We start from the raw sequence: 27,252 nt of genomic DNA on the forward strand, positions 1-27,252 counted from the left end.
TTACAGTAGGGAATGAATATCTCCAGATGAAGATTACATTATGACATATGTTTTTTTTTTAAAGACCAACAAATCGATTTTTATCACCAAATTTGTCTTTGCTGAGATTAACACTAAAAAAGTATAACAAAACGTAACGATTGAAAACTCACAGTTCAGTTTTTAAGATATTTTTTTCTTTGGAAACTAACAGACTAATTTTCAAAAAGTTTTTTTCTTGAACCATTATTTATGAAAACGAATTGTAAACAAAATTTATTCTCAAATATTAATAATGATCAATGATTGTAAAGAAAAAATCCATCATAGTAGTTTGTTAATTTACTGGCTCCATGGTGTTAAACATGTCACCTTTCTTTTAAAATAACTGATTAAAAATATGAAGCCTTTACTGTAAAATAAATCATTCTAATAAAAATAAATTCATCCAGATTTTTCTCTCATAACTTTTCAACAGTTATTGTAAACTAATTTATTCGAACTATAATAGTCCTATGACTTGCTGTCCGTTTACCAATATTTATACTTTATAAAATGTTTTCATATTCATTGATCATTAACTTCATGTTTTGCGAATACTTATAAGGGGGTAATTATTATAGTCAGTAATAGCTAACAATTTATCTAAAGAAAACGAGATGCTATATTCAAATTCTGAGATATGAATCTAGTTCTTTAAAAAAAAATTCTCCACAACAAAAATTCTACACTTTCATTTATCTGGGTCTTTTTGTCTCCGCTTCGAAGCCGCCATCCCGTACCAGACATATTTATTCGTTTGGCAATATACAATCATGTAAGCAATATACAACAGGCAGTAGATCTGAATTTGTAAATTGTTATTTTGGATTTTACCTGATTAGGACGTGTCTCGTTGAATTTTCTAATAAACTTACACACACATAATCTGACTTTTAATCGTAATGTTATGAGATCTATAAGAACATAGAGCTACTGTATAGGCCTAGTTGCATGCAAGTCTTTACAAATTATATATTTTGGTATGCTATAGTTGTTTTTATAGACTATTTGTCATTTGGCCTTTTTTTTGTTGTTGTTTTTTTAGTTTTTGACATGGCGTTGACTCGAGTTTGATATATTATGCATCTTTTGTGCTGTATTTTAACAATTATTTACAAGCATGCTGCATGTTTACACATTCATCACTATACCGCATCTAAATATAGCTTTATTGTAAAAAAAAATAAGGAGATGTAGTATGATTGGTGATGAGACAACTATCAACCAGAATTTAAAATACCTTATATAAGCAATTGTGACTTACTTTCTTTACTCAGAGTGATCGTAAATTAATCAGATAAGCTGGAGGAGGGGTGGGGGCTTCATATAGACCCATATTAAATGAAAAGAAATTAGCATTAGCTTTTTGTGATAAATATATAATAAACTCACAGTAACAGAAATAGCTCTTGAAAGCTCTGTCAGATCCCGGCACTTTTAACTGTTTTTTGACACGTGCTAAAAAATGCAGCACCTGGTTACAAGGGCTTATTTGACAAATTATCATCTTTCGTAATCTAAGTTATAAAATCTAAATTTTAAGTGATCTAAAATGTTCATGACTAACGAGTATTTTCACTTGTACGATTTTTCTGTGAAATGAGTCTAAGAGTATATACATGTATATCAGGATACTGACTGCATAGTAAAATATTTATGTACCATTAGTTGCGACTCATTTTGGTCTTTTAAGTAAGTTTCCTTCCCCTGCATTACTTGATCGCTTTTGTAAAAAATAAACAGCACAACAACAACAGCACTCGACGTCAGTATTGCACCAAAAAATGAAAAAAATATTCAAAAAGAAGGCTCATAAAATTCAAATATTGGTAAGCACACACACTAACTTGTCACTACAGACATGATCTGTTTGTTAATGCGCCAAACTCGTTTCGTCCACAGGACGATGTCGATGGTGGGGAAAACCTAGTCCAAATAATTATGACGTCTTGCAAGGCTATTTAGCCGTCCCAGAAAAAAAAATAGCCTTGCCAGACGTCATAATTATTTGGACTAGGGAAAAACCAACAAATCATTAGTTCCCCAAATGAGTATCCTAGTTTAAAGTTTTTTTTTAATGTATACATGATTTAGCTATTTCATATTGGAATGGCACATATTCATGAAAAATCAACAAATGATCTGAAAGTCGGAAAGATGAATATAGTCCTCTGACTTCACAAACTTGGAAACAGTTGTGATGTTGCTTCGCTGAGCTATAGATAACCGTACGACCATCAACAATGAGCAAAATTCACACCATATAGACATAGGTGCTTGAGGACAGGAGTCGAGATTCACGTTGATAGTAAACATGCATATTAAGAGTAAAAATATGGTATATTAGTATGTATATGGTACAAATAAGTGATATATATTGAAAAATCTAAGATTTATGATAATAAGGGGGAGGGACTATGGGGGGGGGGGGGGGGGGGGGGGGGGGGTGGGGCTCAAAACAGGATCCTGTCCTCAAGCACCTATGCATATAGAAAGCTGTAAATATAATAAAAGGCCTCGAAATGACAAATGTAAAACAAATCAACAAGAAGCCTTACATTTATAATTGAATTTAAAATAGAATTGAAAATAGAAATGGGGAATGTGTCAGAGAGACAACAACCTGCCCAAAGAGCAGATGAGTCGGTCACCAATGTGACTTCAATGCAGCGAGAAAATCCCACAGCCTGAGGCGTGCTTCAGCTGGCTCCTTAACAAAAATGTATACTAGTTAAGTGATAATGGACGTCATACTAAACTCCGAAATATATAAAAGAAACTAAAATTAAAAATCATACAAAACTGACAAATGCCACATATAGGCTCCTGACTTGGGACAGGTGCAAAAATATGGTGGGGTTAAAAGCCTATATACTGTAAATTTCAGAAATTGTTGCATGTATTTATTAATATTGCCAATTAACATAATCATGATAATTTCCCTTTCAATTTAAAAAAAAAATTCTGATTTAAGTTTTTATTGTATATTGAGACTTTGGATAGTCTCAAGAATGCTTTCACCAATTTTTATGAAACTTTGGTGAATTGATTTTAAATATTGACATAAACTCCCTTTACATTTTTATGACCCATAGTCATGTGATAGTGGGTCAACCCTTGACCGTCTGTCCGTCTGTCCCAAAGTCATTGGTTTTTGTTCTCTAATTTAGTTTGCCTCAACCAAATGTTATAAAACTTTTACAAAAGCTTATTACCACAATACTCAGATCAAGTGTGAATTTTGGTGGTGTCAGTGTTACCGTTCTAGAGTTATGCCCCTTTACAAATGGAAAAATTACTGAATTTTTGGTTTCCGGCTCTCTATCTTTAACTTTAGTTTGCCTCAACCAAATGTTATGAAACTTGCACACAATGCTTATTACCACAAAAAACAGTTTGAATTTTGGTGGTGTCACTTTTACTGACTCAGTCTGTTCTAGAGTTATGTCCTTTACAGATGGAAAAAATGATGAATTTTACGTTTCCGTCCTCTAAATTAAGTTTGCCTCAACCAAATTTTATTAAACTTTAAAGCAATACTTTTTACCACAAAATCAGATCAAGTTATAATTTTAGTAGTATAAATTTTACCGTTCTTCAGTTATCTTCCTTTATAACTTTATATGATATGCAAGCCGGAGTATCATCCCCTATTTATTTTTATATAAGATGCAGAGTTATGGAATTTTAGTTGTTGGAAAATTGTTTAAAATTGTCCATTTTCACACTTTGGAAGGTTTTAGAATTGTATTTGTTCAAAAATCACGGCCTTAAACTTACAAAATGTATATACACTTGCAATATCCCTTTAAATGGAGCCAAATTATTTTCATGTTTTGTTTCAATGAATACCACTCTGTGTGCATGTCCTTTTTTAGCTCATCTGGCTCGAAAGGCCAAGTGAGCTTTTCTCATCACTTGGCGTCCGTCGTCGTCCGTTGCCGTTGTTAACTTTTTACATTTTGAACTTCTAGAGAACCACTGAATTCCTTATGAGGTGCTGACCAAGAGTTGTTACTTTGTTGCCGATCTATCATCCAAGATGGCCAGCAGCGGGGGACTTCGTTTAAGATAGGACCCTATAGGAAATACATACAAATGTCTTCTTTTAGAGAACCACTGAATGGAATGAAACCAAACATAGCATGAATGTTCCTTATGAGGTGTTGACCAAGTGTTGTTACTCTGTAGCCGATGCATCATCCAAGACGGCCGCCAGCGGAGTAGGACAATATTAAACCAAATATGGCCTCAATCATTATTAAAGTATCTGTTATGATTTTTATCTTTTTTATATGATTTCAAAAACCCAAATAGAGTCAGGTGAGCGACACAGGCTCTTTAGAGCCTGTAGTTTTGTTTTTTGTAGGTGGGTGGGGGGTCTTAGTTGCGCAGTGCTCAGAGTTTTTCTATAATGTAGTTGATCATTAAAATTCATTTAAAGCATAAACCCAAGCTAAAAGGGCAACAAGCTTATCAAGCACTCATGGTACAGCTTTTTATTAAACACGTATTGATATATACATTAAACAGCAAAATAATTATTTATGCAAGATGTCATTAAATAATAATTTTTACTCTTTTTATGTGTAGGACAAGAACTATAGAAGATGCAGAGAAATTATAAACAGCAGAAATGATAGGTAATTTAAAATTTGCAGAAGTCAACAAAACCTAAATGGTAAGTAAACTCATCATAGATACCAGGATTAAATTTTGTATTTACGCCAGACTCACGTTTCGTCTACAAAACACTCATCAGTGATGCTCGATAAGACTCATAAGGCCACTTTTATAAAAGTTATTGCCCTTGAAAGATGATTATCATGATTATTATAAAAATAAAAAGATGTGGCATATTAAATATGAAAACTATTGATCATTGCTCTAAGATAGCAATTATAGGCCAGTGACGGCCTTCAATAATGAGAAAGTCCATACCCTATTGTCAAAGTAGTCAGCTATAAAAGGCCCTCAGACGAAAAATTGAAATAATCCCAACTGTAGAACTAATTGCCTAGTTTATAACAAAACAAATTCAAAAAAAATAAATATGACAGATATGAAACAACTACAACCACTAAATTTGAGTGTCAGAATAAACTACAGGCTCCGAACTTGGAACAGGCACAATCAGAATATGGCAAGGTTATATTAAAATAAGAAGATGTGGCATGATTGCCAATAAGACAACTCTTCACCAGACAACAAATGACATACCGGTAGATTTCCTGCAAAAAAATAAACAGTCCGAACTAAGCAGGAAATGTATACCTTTCTCTTAATCGAAAAGACACAAAGATCTGTTAGTACTCACAGCTACTGACAGTTAGTTAAAAATCAATAAAAACTAATACATGTAATAAAAAAATCAGGTTTGTGAGCACTCAACCCTTCCTTAACCTTGGACAGTGGTTAAACAGCTCAACATATATAGAACAAACTGTAAAAATAACCGTTGCAATTGCCTCAACTCGAAAGATTGATAAAATGCACAAAATCAACTACCGGGGTAATATAAAAACCCATAGACAAAAAGCACGGAATTATGAGAACTCACAAGTCATGCAAGTAAGAAAGGAAATATTCTTAAAATGTTCATAAACATGACAAAATAAGCTTTTTTATTGCTGTTTCTCTCTCCATTTATAACATTTTATTTGTTTATTTTGTGTATTTATAGGTGATCAGACATCTTGGTTTTCATGATCAATAGGTCAATACTGAAGAGGAAACTGAAAGTTGATATCTATCTACATGGTGCGCTAATTGGATTAATGTGAAATGAAATGTGTGCTTTCCTGCAAAAAAGAAATAGGAAATTTCATCATAATCACATGATAATGGCTATAAACAAAATGGAGTTCTATCATAGATGCAGAAAAACACAATTGTATAAATGCAACATCATATTATATATATTCGTCAAAAGAAGGGAGAAATGAAGAAAAAAATAGCATTTTGTTGTTGAAAGGAACACCAGCTTTATCCACTCATTTACATCGCTCCCTCATATCAAATATACTGAAGAAGATCTTCGAAGAACAAATTGCAAAAATGTTTTCTCTAAGAATTGAAGGAAATTGTTTAGTGAATGGAATAATTTATGTTATGAACTTTTACGTAGTGAATTGAATAACTGTACACAGCAGCTGAAACAGAGGAAAATTAAAATTTACAAGAAAAGTCACTGTGTTTATTTTATTATTTAATTTGCAAATATGAACGCATTCTTAAGAACTCCACAAATGGTATGACATTCAAATTGGTTGCTTATTAATGTATACAATTGAAACAATAACAAAGAAAACAGAATACTTTGCTACAAAAAATATTTTAAAAATCAAAGTTAAAGTCATATAAAGTATGTACAATACCTTGACCTAAACAGTCAGACTCACTATATTGGTTTTGTATGTCATGATAATTTTGAGTCAAAAATTTATTAAAGTTTAAATATCATTTGTATCATTTATTAAGTCTTGTAAACATTATGTTCATACTGTTTGTATAGTGAAGAAATTTACAATGAGTAAAAATAGGGGAAAGCATTTCCTACAGGGAAAGTTGATGTACAGAAATTTCCTTAGAGGAAATTTGGAGAACAATGTTTTCCTTAGAGGAAATTTGTGGTATTGAATTTTCCCTCAAGGAAAAGTGTTTGTTAAATATTTCCTCAAAGGAAATTGCAGTTGACAAAATTTCCTCACAGGAAAAAGTATTTCCTCCAAGGAAAATTTGAAGCTGCAAATTTCCTCAGAGGAAAATTTGAAGCCTCAAATTTCCTCAGAGGAAATAAAATTTCCTCAAAGGAAAATTTGAAGCCGCAAATTTCCTTACAGGAAATAGAATTTCCTCAAAGGAAATATTAATGCAGCAAATTCCCTAAGGGAAATCTTTTTCCCTTGAGGAAAATACAATTTCCCTTAAGGAAAAATCTTTTTCCTTTAGGGAAATTTGATTTCCCTTGAGGAAAACAACTTTTCCTCTGAGGAAATTGTTGAAAAAAGGGGCATAACTTTTTCAACAGTGGTGCTAGAGCCAAAATTTTTTAGGACAAATATCAGGGAACCAATACCAACCAAGTTATCAACTTCATTTTGACTTAACTCCAAAAAATAAGGTGACAACTTTTGCACTCAGCGGAAGTGCAAACTTGTCCCGGAGACTGTTCATGGTACATGTACATTTACTTCATGTTCCTAAATCATAAGCTATCAACATACATGTATTTCCTATATATACACATGAGCATTTACTGCACAAAGCTATCTTTACCATGTATACCTTATACTTATAGATATTATAGCATTTTCGTGGATTGAGGAAAAATTGCATTTTCGTAGATATATTTAACTTGATTTTCATGGCTTTGGCAAAGTCTACATACAAGCCCATAGATAATGTGTACTTTGATGAATATTTAAATTTGTGGTTTACCATCTTCCTACATTTACACCCAAGAAATCCATGAAAATTGGTATCCCACGAAATATGACGAAAAATTCAGATTTCAGTCTTCTTTTTATGCCACAGACCCAAAGCTCATTTTGATGTAAATTATATCTAGATTCTATCTTCCCGTAGAAGACAATGATATAGGAATGAAGGCCATTTTACAAGCCTTGGCTGGTTGCTTCATGTAACATGTGTAACATTGAAGACTGAATATTCTTAAATCTGCTTTAAAAACATATTTCTTACAAAATGAACAATGTTCTATACCTGATATTCCTAAGTCTGCTATGACTACATATTTCCTATATTGTACACTGCTAATATTTTCAAACATGGCATCTATTACAAGGAATACTAAACAGAAAATGAATGCTAAGATGCCAATTCCTGTCCCATATCCACACGCATTATTGTCACCATGCATCTGACATTTATCTCCATGCCAACCTTCTGCTATGATACAACCAAATACTATAATGGACCATATCTATTAAGTAAAAATACAAAAATTTTAATGTACATTTATCATGTTTATCTCCATGGCAACATTCACATGCGACTACGTTTTCTAATAAATGTCTTTTTGGGTATTCAGCAGTGTGGTGGTGAAAAGACCGACATGTAGACTTAGCTGGTCATGGGTATGACAGCTCAAAGGTTACACATGCATGGTCCTGCATAGCATATGATAGATCAATGATTAGATGCTATTGCATATATGACAGCTCAATGGTTACATGAAGATAACTGCATTACTCATTAGGGCAACAATAGTATGCATGGACATCTTATGCTGATAAATCAATAGATTTCGAAGAAATAAACAATAGACTATTGAATAGAAAAGCAAGGATTTAATTAAAATTTTCCAGGGCAGTGGTAGCCCAGTGTTTTAATGATCAAGCAAAAACGCATAAGCCCAGCTCATATTTTAAGGGCCATGGACTACTGGACCCCTGCCTATCGTAATCCTTGAAAATGCATCTTCTGTTCATTCTTGTAAATCACAAGTATTGACAAGTTGTTTTTTTAGACAGGGTCATGATTGTGGGTTGTGCTTACTGTGTTTATAGTGAATATCTATTTAAAAAAGTGGGAATTCAAGCGTACCAAACTGACAGCTCGCAATATGACTTGTGGTTTCTTGATAAATTCTAATGGATCAAAGGGGGTACCAGCTTTACCAGCACCATACGCACCCCCACTTCCCTGTGCCGTCGACATTTTCCGAACACAAAATCACGAGGAAATGACGTCACGAACATAAACAGGGAAATGTTAAAACATGGTTGAAGATCCTGATCACAAATTTTCTTTGGGTTTTTTTATTAACGGTACTATCAAAATCTTTGATTACACTAGCAGTGGCGGATCCAAGGGGGGGGGGGGTCCGGGGGTTGGAACCCCCCTTTTTTTTTACGATCAGTGCATTTGAATATGGGGACATACAGTTGGATCCCCCTTTATCCTGGGTTAGGAACCCCCCCTTTTATAAATGGCTGGAAGTGCCCTGACTAGCTACACATTGTTTTCGATTCATTCGTCGAGATAAGATAAGAAAACTTGAGTTTGATTCGAAATGTTAAGTACGAACAGAGACATGTTGTCTCTGGTACGAATTACAAATCCTTGAGTACTGTAGGGATCATCCGGCTTCAAACAAATTGCAATTCCAATTTAATCTATAAGTAAAAAAATATAATTCTGATTCATACTAATAAAAATTCAGTACAAACCAGAACCCCAATATTTACTGTGAAAATTCGGATATACAGGTCTGTACTTAGTCTATGAGGATTCGGAATTGTATTACCGTTCTATTGTTTTGTCAGTAAGTGGTTTGTACCACACCTTTGTCCTGGTGATTTTGTAACATTTGAATTTCCCCCCTATTTAAACTTATAATAAACTTTGATGTCAGTTTGAATCCATGCAGGGACTATTACCATTCTCTCTGGTATCTTTCTATTTTGATTCATTTCTCCTTAAAAGTTAAATTTCCCCTTCCACCTTCCACCGTTGTATTTTTTTCTCAGTAAATATAAAAATTAAGGAGTTGTGGTGTGATTGCCACCCTGTATCTGTATCTTGTCTTCACCTCCTTGATAGATCAGTGATTTCTCACTAAAAGTATAAGTTAAAAATAATTTTCTATCCACAATGTTAAAAAATATTCCATCACCATATATATACATGTATATAAGCATCATGTATATTCTTAAGAACACATTGTATATGTACAGCATATAAAAATATCTCTCTCTGTTAGTTATTTCTTCACACATTTAAGAACTCATACATGTGATGTATATAACGTAAAAACTAAAAAAATATTTGTCCTGCCTATCTTAAGTTGAATCAAATTTTAATTCATTTGGTTTAGAATTAAGCTATATGCTTTGATATTTTATGATTTAAAAAAATGACATTCAATAAACCTAAAATATGGTATAGTTAAAATTTAGCATTATTAAAAGGATATATGGTAAATTATGAGGCATTTTCATTTAAGAGACCCTATCGTTTCCTGTTTTTCATATCAGACAGCATCCCATATCTTGCTCTATGAATGTTACATGTGTTATATACACATATCTGCGACACTGAAATTCTAATGCAGATAACGTCTTGATGCTTATTTTTCTGTTGCTATGTCCAACATTTTCCCTAAGGAGATTTGAGCTGTCCAGTATACTGTGGATGTTATCATTATCAGATAGGTACTTCATTTCTCTACTATAGTAAGATTATAATATTCGTTCATAAGATCTTCCATTGAAGTTTTTCTATAGTGTTCTCTAATAGTGTACATTTCCATAGAAAATGGGATAAATATTCATCTTCTTGTCCACACAGAAGGCAGGTAGCTTCAACATTATTTTAATCAAATTTAGATCTATTTTCTTGGAGAATATAAGTTCCAGTTACTAGTTTTAACTTGATAGGAAGACGATTTATGTCTCGTGCAGATGATGTATGGATATAAATCAAAGAGTGTTGTTTTCCAGGATTGTATTCTTCAACATTTAAATGATTTTACATTCCTGTATAGCTTGGAGATATCTGTAAAGTAATTTTTCAAATATTTATTTATATTATTATAGATTAGGTTTTTCCACCGAATTTTGGTATGTAGAGTGTCTAAAAGATATATTTCCGCAAGATCATATTTATGGCATGGTATTGGTTGCAAAAATTTGATATTTTTCATTTAAATGCAATATTTCTTATTTAATTGGTATATTTCTTCATTTAAATGCAATATTTTTTTATTTGAATAGTATGTTTTTTCATTTAAATGGCTATATTTTTTATTCAGATGGTATAATTTTTCATTCAAATGGTATAATTTTTCATTCAAATGGTATAATTTTCGTTCAAATGCAATATTTTTTATTCAATTGGTATAAAATGCCATTTGAATTCAATATTTTTTATTCAATTGGTATAGTAGTTTTTTATTTATATGCAATAATTGCATTATGGGAAATTCTTTGACTCATAAGGTCAAATTTGCAACAACGTTTGTGATTGGTCGGTAATTGTTTGGATTTCTCCCCTTTCTTTCTAAACTTGAGTGACCAAGAATTAAAAAACGCGTCAGAATATCGCCCCTCTAACTAAATTTGGCGTTCGTGCGAGTTCGTGAACTGGCTGTTAATGCCAATAATGGCCAGGATGAGCAAAAAATGCGAGTGACCAGTAATAATAAATAATTTGACACACAACTTGTTCATGGATAGAAACAGATGCCTGCGTGCATGGCAAAAACACCTCCAATGAAAACCTTTTCTAAAGAAACTCTCCTACAGTCTACACATTGAAATAAAAAAATATACATAGCTAGCCCCCCTCCCCATTCTAAGTCCAGATACATGTAATCATGACGTTCTTTAGTGCTATATCATTTTTTACTTTTCTTGATCCTCGGAGACGTTGCAGGAAGGCACACATGAAAAAAGAATAAAAAGCATCCAGGACGTTACAATTATTTGGACTAAGCCCCCTATTTTTTACTACATGTAGAAAAAAAATCACCTAATTACGAGGGCCTGATGGGTTATTTTCGTTCTTCGTGATCGGCGCATTTTCGCTATCGTGATCCGTTTTTCTACAGATTTTTTTTTTATATTTTCGTGATCCGTGATCATGGAAATTTATTTTCTGTGAATCGTGAATGACAAAAAAATCAACTCATGAATCGTGATAAGACCCCCCTCCCCCATCAGGCCCCTCAATTACGACAGCAGAACCAGAAACCCACAAGTAGAGACATATAAGCTGTTATACTCCAGAACTAATTCTTTAATAAAGACAACTCAGGATAAATTGGAACCAGTTACTAACCCATGTTACAACAATACAATAGTCCTATGACATGGGACTTCACTATATGAGGCGTGAACTTCATGTTTAATACTATCTATAATATGTGCTCTCATTTCTTATGCTGCAAATCATTTTACATTTAGGATTCGTTGCTGAGCTTTTTTTTACTGTTCTCGTCTCCGAATCCCTTAAATAGATTTTTTTTCAAGCCCCACAGTAGTTCAATAATTACTATATGTCTTTGCATAAATAAGTATGCAGGGCATATTTCAAAACATATTTTATCTTCAGGACTTTTAAATGATTTACATTTCAATACTGCATTTGGAAGGGGGGTATACAAGTTTATGGTTCAAATTTAGATATTTGTATAGAGATGTATATATGTGAGTATTGGCAGTAATGGTTATGATGTGTGTGTGTGAGGGTAGGGGTTTCAGATCAAAGATCGATTCTATAATTCTATATCTTTTAGTTTTTACCATTTCACTCTATTCTTTATCCTTTGATCTCTATAATATTTGTCCTAAACATGCGTGACATATTTGCCACTGGACATAAGGCAACCAAAAGTCAATCAACGTATTCTGTATATTTCATCATTTCTTTATTATGTTATCTATAAGTTTGGTCCCGCCCCTTATCTATTTTTTTGCACATTAAGGACTACATCAAAAGTTCAATGTAGGATAAAAAAACTTAATTCATATAGTTTTTTTCACTGACCCCCTACCCCCACCCCCCATCTTAACTTAATTTGGGAAAAATTGATTGACCATTGACCAATAAGGATATATATAAAATCGATGCTATTTAAACAAAACTTGCAACAATTTTGACCCCCCCCCCAAAAAAAACTATTTGAATTAAGTTTTTTTATCCTTCATTGATTTTCTGATGTCGTCCCTTATCCTCTCTATGTAAACCCAATTCATGTCCTGATAGATGGTGACTCATGCATAGCATCATATGTGGTTATTAAAACAAGAAACATATTCATATTATAATAATAAATGTATGCTAGGACTTATAGATAGATGTCATTAGTCCCAGGTCATGTAATAAAGTAGGTCTTATTAAAATACAATAGCATTTTAATTTTGATGATTATATATATGTTTATATATTTAATAATGCCATTTTTTTTAAAAAAAGGTTAGGGGCAAGGCGTTTTTAAAACATATCAATGGGGCGCGTTTTTTTTTTTCTTCGGAAGTGAGCCAGAAGAAGTCCATTTCTGTTTTTTTTTGCATTGGGAAGATCTTCTGGCTCTCTTCCACCTCTTCTTTTTTGATAGGTTGACGGCAGAGGCACATAACAAACATGGCGTCGTTTAGTCTAAATGAAATTAATAAATTTATGAATGCAGATGTATTAGAATGTGAGCTGTTTTATAAACGTTTGTATGGTATGACAGCCTTAGTAGGACATCCCTGTAGGACGATAAGCTGGATAAATATGACATCCCTGTAGGACGATAAGCTGGATAAATATGACATCCCTGTAGGACGATAAGCTGGATAAATATAAGAACTACACGGACAATAACAGTTAAGGGACGATTATTTGATATTCTAGGGAAGGGATTTTGATTGATTGGTGTGTAACGCTACTTTCAACACTATTGGGCTATTCCGTGGTGGTCAGTTTAAATTTATAGATGAAGGATGGGGAAGGGAAGAGAGGGCATTATTATTCATTTCAATCTGTCGCTAATCATGCCTATTGTTCAGCTCTTACCATGCAGGCAATCATATTCATATATGAAATCCTGTCCCCCACCCCAACAAATAAATAAATATCAAATGGTTTTCCTCTTATTTAACACAAGTTTAAATTGATTGATTGTTTGTTGCTAATTTTAACACCCAGTGAAAATTATTTCATGCTTGTTCAGGAAAACACGAGTTTAGAAGTCACGTAACTATATAATATAAAAATTCGTAAGGGTTCCGCGGAACCCAGTGTCTCGCCTACTTTTTCTGTTAATCGCAGGCTCTACAAAAATGAGGAAGTAAATCAATAAAAATATTCCACTTGATACTATCTTTTGATTGTAAGAAGCTTCAGTCCAAGTTTGGTAAAAATCCAGGATAGTTTATGAATCTAATAAATGTTTAAAAACTTTAACTGCAGACTGAATGTAATTTTATCTGGAAGAAAACAAAATTTCCTTCTAGATACTAGCATTTGATCATAAACAAGCTTTTGTCCAAGTTTGATACAGAGAAGAGATAAGATAAGATAAGATAAGATAAGATAAGATAAGATAAGATAAGATAAGATAAGATAAGATAAGATAAGATAAGATAAGATAAGATAAGATAAGATAAGATAAGATAAGATAAGATAAGATAAGATAAGATAAGATAAGATAAGATAAGATAAGATAAGATAAGATAAGATAAGATAAGATAAGAAAAAAAATATTTTAAGTCGGGTTACATGAAATACTACAAACATAAGCTCTGTAGAGCTGTTTGCCATCATGTAGACAAATGCTTTTTGTAGACAATCGTAAGGCCTTCAACAATGACAAAAACCTGATACTGTAAAGTCGTCTATAAACGGCCCGACATGAAAAGTGTGAACAATTCAAACGAAAAAACTAACAGCCTAATTATACATAACAAAACAATTTACAAAATATCAAATATGAGTCGAGACAGGAACCAACGACAACCACTAAACTACAGGCTCTTTCCCTGGGACAGGCAAATAAAGAATATGGCAGGATGGATATAAAAACGAAGATGTGGTATGATTGCAAATGAGACAACTCTCCACAAGAGATCAAATGACACAGAAATCAACAGCTATAAGTCACCGTACGGCCTTCGACAATAAGCAAAGTCTACACCGCATAGTCAGCTATAAAAGGCCCCGAAATCAAAAATGTAAAACAATTCAATCTAGAAAACTAACAGCCGAATTAATGTACAAAAATAATGAACGAAACACAAATATGTATAACAAAGCAACAAACAGCAACCACTGAATTTCAGGCTCCTGACTTGGGACAAGCACATACATACAGAATGTGGCGGGGTTAAACATGTTAGCGGGATCCCAATCCTCCCCCTAATCTGGGACAGCGCCGGGTGTAACAGTACAACAACATGTTTGTGACGGCAACCCATCCCGAAGCTGGGACAGTGGTGTAACAGTACAATAAAATAACAACCTGCACAAATCAGCAAATTAACTCAAAAGATCGGTACGAGACACACAAAAAAACTAACATTAAGACAATAGACACAAAGCACCGGCATAAGAGTATTTGCAATTACTGGAAGTTTGCTCAAACCTAATTACTGATACAACTGGTTCTGAAATAAATCTTGTTCTCCCAGACTGAGTTATCAATCAGTACACAACGCGCGGCAAAGGATTTATTAAAAAAAAGAAAACAGTCTGAGAAACGTCTGGTTTACGTTGTATATAGATATAAGATGTGGTATGAGTGCCGATGAGACAACTCTCCATTCAAGTCATAATTTGTAAATGTAAACCATTAAAGGTCAACGTACGGTCTTCAACACGGAGCCTTGGCTCAAACCGAACAGCAAGCTATAAAGGGCCCCCAAAAAATTAGTAGTGTAAAACCATTCAAACGGGAAAACCAACGGTGTCTATAATCTATTTAAAAAAAACGATATACTTGCATATAAATCCATATACAATGAAACGGTTTTTGAAAAGTGGACCGAACGTTTTGACCATCGAAATTTTGCAATAGAAATACTAGTTATGACCACAAGATTTTAACAGCTAGTGCAGGACTCGCACGAACGTTAGATTTAGTTAGAGGGGCGATATTCTGACGCGTTTTTTTAATTCTTGGTCACCCATGTTTAGAAAGAAAGAGGAGAAATCCAAACAATTTCCGACCAATCACAAACGTTGTTGCAAATTTGACCTTATGACGTCAAAGAATTTCCCATAATGCAATTATTGCATATAAATAAAAAAACTACTATACCAATTGAATAAAAAATATTGCATTCAAATGACATTTTATACCAATTGAATAAAAAATATTGCATTTGAACGAAAATTATACCATTTGAATGAAAAATTATACCATTTGAATGAAAAATTATACCATCTGAATAAAAAATATTGCATTTAAATGAAAAAATATACCATTCAAATAAAAAAATATTGCATTTAAATGAAGAAATATACCAATTAAATAAGAAATATTGCATTTAAATGAAAAATATCAAATTTTTGCAACCAATACCATGCCATACATATTTCCAAATAATTTTCTTTACTTCTATGAACCAACTGTGACCATTTTGCTAATTGTCTTCTGGCTATTTGTTTTTCAGTTGATTCCACTGGAAGTAAACATATACTGTAGAGGCAGGTTAAAAATGTATTTGTCCTTCAATTGGTATCATTCCAGAGACAATGTACGGTACAACATCAGGAACATTTTGCGCTAGGGACAGTATTTGTTTCAATCTAATTAAAGTATAGCCTCTGATATCATAAGAGGCCCTCAGTGAGGATAACGAAATCAGAGGTCTATGTTCTAACTAGAATGTATTTGTTTAAGCAATTTTTTGAAAAATAGTTCCAATTTATCAATATTTAATTTGGTTGGTATCAGTATCTCCAGTCCATAAAGAAATGTTGGTAAGACAAATGTTTTCATAATATGAATACAAGTGCTTGGATCTAAACCATGGTTACCGTGAAATTCTGCAGCCATGAGACTATATGCTGTTCTTTTTGCTTTTTGGATGTTTTCATTGATAGTATTATCCAAAGTTTCTATTTTGGACTTTGATCTTTGAGTTCTAAGGTGTGTAGCTTTTTCCACAACTGGCAGTTTCTTGTCTTTCAATTTTAGCTCTACAGAATTATGTCGTTTCTTCCTTTTGTTAACCATCTCAATTACAACACTTTTATGTGGTTGTAATTTGTAATGTTTATTACAACTGTATTCATACGCCATGTTTAAGAGTACTTGAGCTTCATTTGGGTCTGTCGTGTTTAAAGTAACATCATCCGCGCAAGCTGTAGCACAGCAATCTATGTGACCATGCATGTATAGTCTAAGAGACGTGGATGTTAGGTAATTTTTGCCGTTAAAATAAAGGTATCATGCAGGTGTTTAATGTCGGTTAAAAGCTCAATAGAGCTTATGTTATGTCCTTGTTTGTTTACTATGCCGACTCTAAATAAAGCTTACCTATTATTTATTTATTTATAGTATTAAACAATGTTTTAGACGATTTTTAATTTCAAGAATATTACTCCAGTGGAATCGCGGGACCTATATACTAAAGGTCCAAGAGAGATTTCCGATTTTTTTTTACATAAATGTTGATAAATATAGAAAAAGAAATATACAATGCTATATCACCAAAAAATTATGAAAATGACACAACCAGTAAAGTCGTATCCAATTAAAGTTTTAGTAAACAATTAAATCGAAAGTAAAAATTAAATTATCTAAATAATCTAAAAGCTGCTCAGGTGTCCCTACTATTTAAAATAAATATTTCTCTATTAAAGGACATTATATACCTACAGATGTGTTACATGATGTATTTCGAAAATTTATGAACGAGCTATTCATGAATGGAATTTTAAAATAAACATTTTCATCCTCTGCTTTCAGTAATTAAGTCCGGTTTTGGTTGCCAAACAGCACTGTTAACGATAAAAAAGACTTCAAAAAAGCTCTAGACGACAGAAAATTTAATGCTGTTATTTAAATGGATCATTTTAAAGCGACATTCGGTAGTTTACCGTACGATTTACTTTTACTAAATTTGGAAAGAATATGGCATCAAGACGGTTAATAGAAATAAGATGTGGTATGAATGCCAATGAGACAACTCTCCATCCAAGTCACAATGTGTAAAAAGTAAACAATTATAGGTCAAAGTACGGCCTTCAACACGGAGCCTTGGCTGACACTGAACAGCAAGCTATAAAGGGCAACAAAAATATACTAGTGTAAAACAATCCAAACAGGAAAACCAACGGTCTAATCTATATAAAAATCGAGAAACGAGAAACACTCATGCACCACACCAACAAGCGACAACCACTGAACAACAGGCTCCTGACTATTAAACATTCTAAAGTAGATGGTCAAATATCTATTATGCTTGGCAGCTTAACATAAAAATAAGGAGATGTGGTATGATTGCCAATGAGACAACTATCCACCATGAAAGTTCAAATGAAGTGGATGTAAGCAATTATAGGCAACCGTACGGCCTTCAACAATGAGAAAAAAAACATACCGTATGGTCGGCTATAAAAGGCCCCGACATGAAAAATATGAAACCATTCAATTGAGAAAACTAACGGCCTAATTTATAATAAAACAGTTTACAAAAACAAATATGACAGACATGAACTAACGACAACCACCGAACTACAGGCTCCTGACTTGGGACAGGCACATAAAGAATGTGGCGGGGTTAAACATGTTTGTGAACGCTCAACCCTCCCCTAACCTGGGACAGTGGTGTAACAGTACAACATAAGAACAAAATATAAAAATCAGTTGAAAAAGGCTTAACTCATCAGATGGATAAAAATAGAAATACATCTAACAAAAACACAAAGCGGACGTGGACGGGTACTTATACATCCCAAAAACAAAAAGACACTAACTAAAGTACAGATTTGAGAGTACTCGCAGTTACTGACAGCTAGTTCAAAGCCAATAACAACTAATGAAAAAAATCATGTATCTAAGACTAAAATATCAATCAGTACACATCCAACATCCAATGGATTTAGTGTAAAGACGTCATTAACAGTCAGAGAAAAACATGACCTTGTGCAATGCCAAACTATAAGTATCGACAGATTGTAGTACATATGTGTAATATTTAGTATGGTTTTAATTTACTGATAACAAAATCAATATTTACACCAATAAAAACAATATTCAAAGATTCAATGACAGTGTTGAATAGGTAACCTTTTAGAATAAGTTTATTTAAAGGATTGATAGGTTTACCCGGATCTTATCTAAATTTTCGGGCTCGGCTTACAACATCACTCTAAAATGTAGGATATGCGCTATTCCGTTTGAAATAAGTTTTCTACAGGTACAGCCAAACATGCAGACCAAATCTTTGTATCTATATAAGAATTTAGTAAAGGTTTTAAGTAATTTGTGGTAACGAAATCCCTGACTTAATAATTTACTAGTAATACATAGATTACGCTCATTAAAATCCAAAACGTCACTACAAACATAGCATATTAATCGTTTACTCTCTCAAATTTTAACTATTGTCCAGTAAGTTGGCACTAGTGATGCGAAAACAATCTTTTCAAGTAAAAATGAAAATAAAATAAAGAACTTATGAATGATCGCATGTAATAGACACAGATTATCATAGTTTTCATCAAAATCTGCTAGGAAAAACAAAACATTCTTTAAGAATAAGGAGAATAAAAACGTTTGCCATTAGTGTAAACAATATTTTATTGTGAAAATATTCACATAAACATTGCAATATGACAGTTTTATCGGGATTGGAAAATACGTTTGCTTTGAAAAATTAAAAAAATAATTCATAAAAGTCCAAGTTATCTACATAATTTAATTGATATTTAAAATCAAAACTATAATTTTATGAAACAGCAGTAATCACAAGAGAATTACCAGATTTGGTTGAAATCTTTTCTTTCGATGCTGCACAAATCTGGGATGAGCTGCTATACCACAGTCGCATGGAAACATCTTTTTAGCAATATCATAAACTGACTAATATACCGTAGGCAATCATGCCGGATCCCGACATTACAGCTATTAAAGCCGGTGACGCGCATGCATATACATGTAGTGCTATAAAGCTTGTGTTTTTTTTCAGTTTATGATACTTTTTGACTTGTACTGCTTTTTTTAGTTGCCATTTTCTCCGTGATATTTCAGTCTTTTTATATGAAAAAAGGAGGTGTGGTATATGAATGCGAATGAGACAACTATCCATCAGAGTTCAAATGACGAGAATATATCAATTATAGGTCACCGTACGGCCTGTAAAAACTAGAAAATCGTAACCGTATAGTAATTATAAAAGGCATTGACATGCAAAATGTTAATCAATTCAAACGAAAAACTAACGTCCTTATTTATAACTATACAATTTACGGAAAACAAATATGACAGATAAAAACCAACGACAACCACTGAATTATAGGCTCCTGACTTTGGACAGAGACATATAACCATGATAACCGAGAATGTGGTGGGGGATAAGCATTTTTAACACTCAACCCTACTGAAACATAGTGCAGTCGTGTAACAGCACAACATAAGAACAAACTGTTCAAAACAGTTGCAAATGGCTTGACTCAATAGATCGGTATACGAGCGGCACAAAACAAAACCAACCTAAATAAAAAATATAGATACAAAGTACCGATAAAAGAGTACTCGCAGTTACTGAAAGCTAGCTTAAAGCCAACTACAACTACTACATGTAATATATGAACTATGTTATAACAGACTAAAGTATCAATCCTGAGTACACATCCTACGGATTTAGATTAAATGACGTCATAACTGAAAGTCTGAGAAACGGATGATCTTGTGAATGCCAAAATATTTGAAAACGGTATCTACAGGATGTAGGATCACGAGTACTCATAGCTGCACATATATAAAAATAAATATTTCGTTATGATTACATTTTTGAAAACAAAATCACTGATGTTATTACCGAAAAAAAAAAACAATATCTAAAGATTTTACAACAGTGTTGAACTGGTTACCTTTTATAATACGGTTATTCTTAGTTGGTATAATGTATTGTGTTTAATTTTTTTGTTAACTTAAAAAAAAAAACGTTTTCAAATATATTGTGTTAATTATGCGTGTGGTTTTTTCTAAAACCTGACTTTAAGCAATGTCTTTTTAAAACCTTTAGTTGACACTTAATTATCTCATTATCTTAACATGCATTGTATGTTTAGAAATGTGTTGTTTACATGACTTTTGTATATATGTCATAATATGTGTCTCATACTAATAATATATCGACTTTAGATAAAACTTTAAATTAAGGACCGTGTACGGGATAAGTGACATAATTTAATTAATAATTTTCACATTAACAGAAAAATATTATATATGCTTTTAGGTGTTGAAACTTAATTTTGTGTTTTTTTGTTTCAAAGGGTGAAGCTAGTTACTCTTTAAATATTGAATAAATAAAAAAAAATGAAAAAAGAACACAATAACTGATGACGTAGTAAGATATTGCACAATCAAAACGAAAGCTGGGTCACTGCTTCTATTTTTGGTATCAAATTTTCTATAAAAGACTTTAAAAGTTGCACAACCCTATTAGTATACATAACACAGATTGTGCAGAATCGAAAGAGAAACTTAATAAGTTAAACTTTAATCTAGTAATATCACCTGATTGTCACAGTTTGAAGAAATGGAGTCCCGTATGTCCTGTCCTGTTTGCCACGAGGGCATCGATGTGTTTGCTGTTGGTTGCTGTGATCATGTCATCTGTTATAAATGTTCTTGTCGAATGCGTGTACTCTGCGAACAGTTCTATTGTCCTATCTGTCGAACAGATTTACCACAGGTCAGTTCCCTCAAAATTAATATCTACCAGATTGTGAAGGCTGTTCATCTAAATATTATTTATATAATTAAAGGTTTGTTACACAGGCGCTGGGTATAGATCCCTTTTAAAAAAATAATTTGTTTATGACTTTTTTTACCAAGTTTATGTTCTTGCTCTTATTACATTCTTTCAATAACAGTAGATGCTTGCCATGCTTGTGTACCTCTATTCTTATTTTCCATTATAAGAACAGAGGGACAGCATGTACAGAAGAATCCATGACAAATCGCCCCACTGGCAAATCGCCCCACACCTAATCGCCCCACTTTTTCACCAATTCGCCCCACTTTCTAAAAAATCGCTCCACTCTTGTTTACCAACTCGCCCCACTTATAAAAAAGGGTAAAATCCCATTGAAAATAGGTTGGATAACTTGCCCCACTTATGAAAAGGGTAAAAATCCCGCTGAAATAAAGTCTGCCAACTCGCCCCACTCATGACAAATAGATAAACCACGATGAATTCAGTAATGCCAACTCGCCCCACTTATGAAAAATGATACAATCCCGTTGTATATCTATGTTCCTGCCCCACTTATAAATAAAATCAATACCTATAAAAACCCTAGATAAACAGGTTTTTGTAGTTCTTTCTTTTTGTTGAAATAAAGCAGAAAGAAGTCTGCGACTTGAATGCCAACTAGCCTCACTTGTGAAAAATAGAAAAATCCTGATGAATTGAGTCATGCCAAATCACCCCACTTATGAAAAATAGAAAAATCCTGATGAATTGAGTCATGCCAACTCGCTCCACTTATGAAAAAGGAAGTAATGCCGTTGAATTTATGTCTGCCAACTCACCCCACTGATAAATAAAAGTATGTACAGAATTAAAGCCTACCAACTAGCCCCACTTAATGAATAAAAGAATTAAACTGTAATGCAGATTAGTTTTCATTTTAGTGAGGCGAGTTGGCAGACCTGAAAATTATATATTCATCTAGATTTTACCTTTTATCATAAAGTGGGGCGAGTTGGCAGGAAAAAAATTAACGCGATTTAACCTTTTCACAAGTGGGGCGATTTTTTTAAAAGTGAGGCGAGTTGGTAAACCAGTTTGGGGCGATTTTTATACGACCGCAAACAAATTTTGAGGTCGTATATTGGTATGACGTTGGCGTCGTCGTCGTCCGGCGTCGTCGTCCGAATACACAATGGTTTTCGCACTCTAACTTTAGTTTAAGTGAATGGATCTCTATGAAATTTTACCATAAGGTTCAATACCACAATAGGAAGGTTGGGATTGATTTTGGGGGTTATGGTACCAACAGTTAAGGAATTAGGGGCCAAAAAGGGGCCGAAAATAAGCATTTTTGTAACTTCCAGACATAACTTGTGTGTTAGCATATGGATCTCTTTGACATTGTACCACAAGATTCCATATCACAAAGGGTCAATGCTGGGATTGATTTTGGGGTTAATTGCCTCAAAATTTTAGGAATAAGGGGCCAAAAGGGGGCAAAAAACAAGCATTTTTCTAGTTTCATGACAATAACTTGTGTGTAAGTGTATGGATCTTTCTGAAATTTTACTACAAGGTTCCATTTCACAAAGGGAAAGCTGGAATTGAGTGTTGTGGTAATTGCCCAAAACGTTTAGTAATAAGGGGCCTAAAAAGGGGTTTAAAATAAGCATTTTTTAGTTTCTAGACAATAACTTGTGTTCAAGTGTATGGATCTCTCTAAAATTGTATTACAAGGTACCATACCACAAAGGCAAGGCTGTTATTGAGCTTGGTTTGGGGGAAAAGGGGGGCGGGGGTAAAAAAAGGGGTAATTTTTTTTTTTCCTTTTTTTTTTGTTTAAAATTTACATTTTAAGTTAGTTATTTTTTATCACGAAGAGAAAGTAGGAATTGAGTTTTGGGGTTAAATGCTCAAACATTTATGAATAAGGGGCCAAATATTGGTCAAAAATAAGGATTTTTATACGACCGCAAAAAAATTTTGTGGTCGTATATTGGTATGACGTTGGCGTTGTCGTCGTCGTCGTCGTCGTCGTCGTCGTCGTCCGAATACACATTGGTTTTCGCACTCTAACTTTAGTTTAAGTAAATGGATCTTTTTGAAATTTGACCATAAGGTTAAATACCACAAAAGGAAGGTTGGGATTGATTTTGGGGGTTATGGTACCAACAGTTAAGGAATTAGGGGCCAAAAAGGGGCCAAAAATAAGCATTTTCTAGTTTCCAGACAATAACTGTGGAACGGTGTATGGATCGCTCTGAAATTATACTACAAGTTTCCATACCACAAAGGGATGGTTAGGATTTGCTTTGGGGGGTTATGGCTCAAACCGTTTAGGAATTAGGGGCAAAAAAGGGGGAAAAACAAGGTTGTCCTGGTTAATGGACAAATACTTTAGTACAAAACATAATTTAAAGCAGTGTAAGGGAGATAAATCAAATACATCATTGAAATTATCTCCCTTACACTGCTTTTAAATTATGTATAAAGTAATGGTTAATGAACAATAAAGATAATTTAAAACAGTGTAAGGGAGGTAATCAAAATACAACGTTTTGGTTACTTCCCTTACACTGCTTTTAAATTATGTTTAAAGAAATGCATATTTATAAAGGAAGACCAGTAAAAATATCTGCAAATGTTGCATCTTTTTTTTTTTACAAAAAAATCCATATGAAAGATTTGACACTATATTTTTAATTCTATTATAAAATAAATTAAGTTAGCACTATGGTAAATTTAAATGGGTAATTATGGTTGCCAACTCCATTGGAAATTTGAATTGAGATTATGACCATATCTTGAGGGAAAGAATTTTTTTGGGGAAAAAAAGGGGGGGGGGGGATAAAAAGAAATTGTGGGGGGTCAATTTTTTCTCATTTCAGATTTCAGAAATTAAAAACATTATTCTTCAAATATTATTTTTTTTTCAAATTTCAAATATTGAAAAATTTCAAGAAGAAATCTTTAATTGCACAGTATGGCGCATTAAATTTGTAAAATCTTTGATCACATTTATTTATTTGTTATGCCGAATCCAACAGTGTATTTAGATTTTTAATTTTGGGTCCAGTTTTCAAATTGGTCTACATTAAGGTCCGAAGGGTCCAAAATTAAACTTTGTTTGATTTTAGCAAAAATTGAATATATGAGGTTCTTTGATATGCTGAATCTAAACATGTATTTAGATTTTTGATTTTTGGCCCAGTTTTCAAGTTGGTCCAAATTGGGGTCCAAAATTGAACTTTGTTTGATTTCAACAAAAATTGAATATATGGGGTTCCTTGATATGCTGAATCTAACCATGTATTTAGATTTTTTATTTGTGGACCCCGTTATCAAATTGGTTCATATTGAGGTCAAAAGGGTCCAAAATTAAACTTTGTTTGATTTCATCTAAAATTGAATTATTGGGGTTCTTTGATATTCCAAATCTAACCGTGTATTTAGATTTTTAATTTTGGGTCCTGTTTTTGAAATTGGTCTACATTAAGGTCCAAAGGGTCCAAAATTAAACTTAGTTTGATTTTAACAAAAATTGAATTCTTGGGGTTCTTTGATATGCTGAATCTAAACATGTGTTTAGATTTTTGATTATGGGCCCAGTTTTCAAGTTGGTCCAAGATAGGGTCCAGTATTTTAACTTTGTTTGATTTCAACAAAAATTGAATATATGGGGTTCTTTGATATCCTGAATCTAAATATGTATTTAGATTTTTGATTATGGGCCCAGTTTTCAAGTTGGTCCAAATTGGGGTCCAAAATTAAACTTTGTTTGATTTCAACAAAAATTGAATATATGAGGTTCTTTGATATGCTGAATCTAACCATGTATTTAGATTTTTTATTTGTGGGCCCCGTTATCAAATTGGTTCATATTGAGGTCAAAAGGGTCCAAAATTAAACTTTGTTTGATTTTATCAAAAATTGAATTATTGGGGTTCTTTGATATGCCATATCTAACCATGTTTTTAGATTTTTAATTTGGGTCCCGTTTTTTAAATTGGTCTTCATTGAGGTCCAAAGGGTCCAAAATTAAACTTAGTTTGATTTTAACAAAAATTGAATTCCTGGGGTTCTTTGATATGCTGAATCTAAACATGTGTCTAGATTTTTTATTATGGGCCCAGTTTTCAAGTTGGTCCAAGTTGGGGTCTAAAATTAAACTTTTTTTGATTTCAACAAAAATTGAATATATGGGGTTCTTTGATATGCTGAATCTAACCATGAATTTAGATTTTTTATTTGTGGGCCCCGCTATCAAGTTGGTTCATATTGAGGTCAAAAGGGTCCAAAATTAAACTTTGTTTGATTTCATCAAAAATTGAATTATTGGGTTCTTTGATATTCCAAATCTAACCGTGTATTTAGATTTTTAATTTTAAGTCCCGTTTTTTAAATTGGTCTACATTAAGGTCCAAAGGGTCCAAAATTAAACTTAGTTTGATTTTAGCAAAAATTGAGTTCTTAGGGTTATTTGATATGCTGAATCTAAACATGTGTTTAGATTTTTGATTATGGGCCCAGTTTTCAAGTTTGTCCAAGTTGGGGTCCAAAATTAAACTTTGTTTGATTTTAACAAAAATTGAATATATGGGGTTCTTTGATATGCTGAATCTAACCATGTATTTTGATTTTGGACATTGGACCATAATAGGTAAATTAAAAAAATTCAAGTTCTTAGACCTCATTCTTTCTGTGTCAGAAACCTATGCTGTGTCAAATATTTAATCACAATCCAAATTCAGAGCTGTATCAAGCTTGAATGTTGTGTCCATACTTGCCCCAACTGTTCAGGGTTCGACCTCTGCGGTCGTATCAAGCTGCGCCCCAGCGAAGCATTTTATTTTAGTTTGCAACAAAAACTTGTGTTCAAGTGTATGGATCTCTGTGAAATTGTATTGCAATGTACCATACCACAAATTGAAGGTTGTGATTGAGGTGGGGGATGATGAATCAAAAGGGGGTTGAAAAAATGTGTGGGAGGTAGGATTTTTTTTTTTCTTTTTTTTTTCTTTAAAATTTTCCATTTAAAGATGGTTGTTTCAGATTTATATATGAAAGAAAATAATAATGATACGGTTATATATCATGAGGAATTGAAATTTAAAATTATGTATATTGGAAATTTAGGTTACATTGGAAAGTAATAATTGGCTTTTGGGGGGGTTATGGCTCTAATGTTTAAGGAATAAGGGGAAAAAAGGTTTAAAAACAAGGGTTTCCATTTTAATAGACAAATAATTGAGTAAAGAACATTATTTAAAAGCAGTGTAAGGTTGGTAATTCAAACTCATTTAAATATCTCATCTACACTGCTTTTAAATTATGTAAATTGGAAATTTGCCAATAACTTTATTGTTAATAAATGCATTGGAAATTTGCCAACAATTTTAGTGTAATAAACTTCATTGGAAATTTGCCAATATAAAATTTTGCTGATGAAGGTTTTTTGTTTACCTTTAGCCTTGACTATGAAGTCATTTTCTATTTTTATAGCCTTATGATGTAGTTGAATTATTTAATACTTTTATGATGTGTTTAAATGGGGTTTTATCATGTTTATGGTTGCAAATTTATTGTTTTAGTATAATAAACTCCATTTAAAATTTGCCAATAAAAAAAATTTTTGTTTATTTTTAGCTATGATTATGATGTCATTTTCTATTTTACTTTTATGGTTGCAAAGAAATTTTTATTTTTAGATATTACTGTTAAATGATGCTGATTAAGGTTTTTGCTATGTTTAGCCATGACTATGATGTCATTTTCTATTTTAATATCTGTTATGATGTATTTAAATGGGCTTTTATGGTTACAAAGGAATTTTATTTTTAGATATTAC

At 32.7% G+C, this 27,252-nt stretch overlaps 2 protein-coding genes and 1 long non-coding RNA gene across 4 annotated transcripts in view; 2 read left to right on the top strand and 1 right to left on the bottom strand.

The window, feature by feature from the left end:
* LOC127708317 (synaptogyrin-2-like) overlaps positions 1–8,722 on the bottom strand; it is a 29,439-nt gene extending 20,717 nt beyond the window's left edge. The window contains exons 1-2 of the mRNA XM_052213174.1: positions 8,590–8,722; positions 7,747–7,966 (exon numbers count right to left, since the gene is read on the bottom strand). Of these exons, the coding sequence (XP_052069134.1) occupies positions 7,747–7,966; positions 8,590–8,703 (334 nt within the window). The 5' untranslated portion in view covers positions 8,704–8,722. The remainder of the gene's footprint in view (positions 1–7,746; positions 7,967–8,589) is intronic.
* On the top strand, positions 456–6,203 carry LOC127708321 (uncharacterized). Its single transcript, XR_007985240.1, has 3 exons — positions 456–1,850; positions 4,615–4,702; positions 5,705–6,203. It is a non-coding gene; the product is annotated as an uncharacterized LOC127708321 (long non-coding RNA).
* Positions 8,723–21,059: 12,337 nt separating the features above from the next.
* Positions 21,060–27,252, top strand: part of LOC127708312 (E3 ubiquitin-protein ligase ZNF598-like) — a 204,480-nt gene continuing 198,287 nt past the window's right edge. For both annotated transcript variants that reach the window (XR_007985238.1, XM_052213162.1), the window contains exon 1: positions 21,060–21,401. Coding sequence is in view for 1 of the 2 variants with exons in the window: in XM_052213162.1 (XP_052069122.1) it covers positions 21,246–21,401 (156 nt within the window). In the remaining variant the exon portion in view is untranslated. The remainder of the gene's footprint in view (positions 21,402–27,252) is intronic.

This window comes from Mytilus californianus, unplaced genomic scaffold, assembly GCF_021869535.1.
Source record: "Mytilus californianus isolate M0D057914Y unplaced genomic scaffold, xbMytCali1.0.p SCAF_7, whole genome shotgun sequence".
NCBI classification, from domain to species: Eukaryota; Metazoa; Mollusca; class Bivalvia; order Mytilida; family Mytilidae; genus Mytilus; species Mytilus californianus.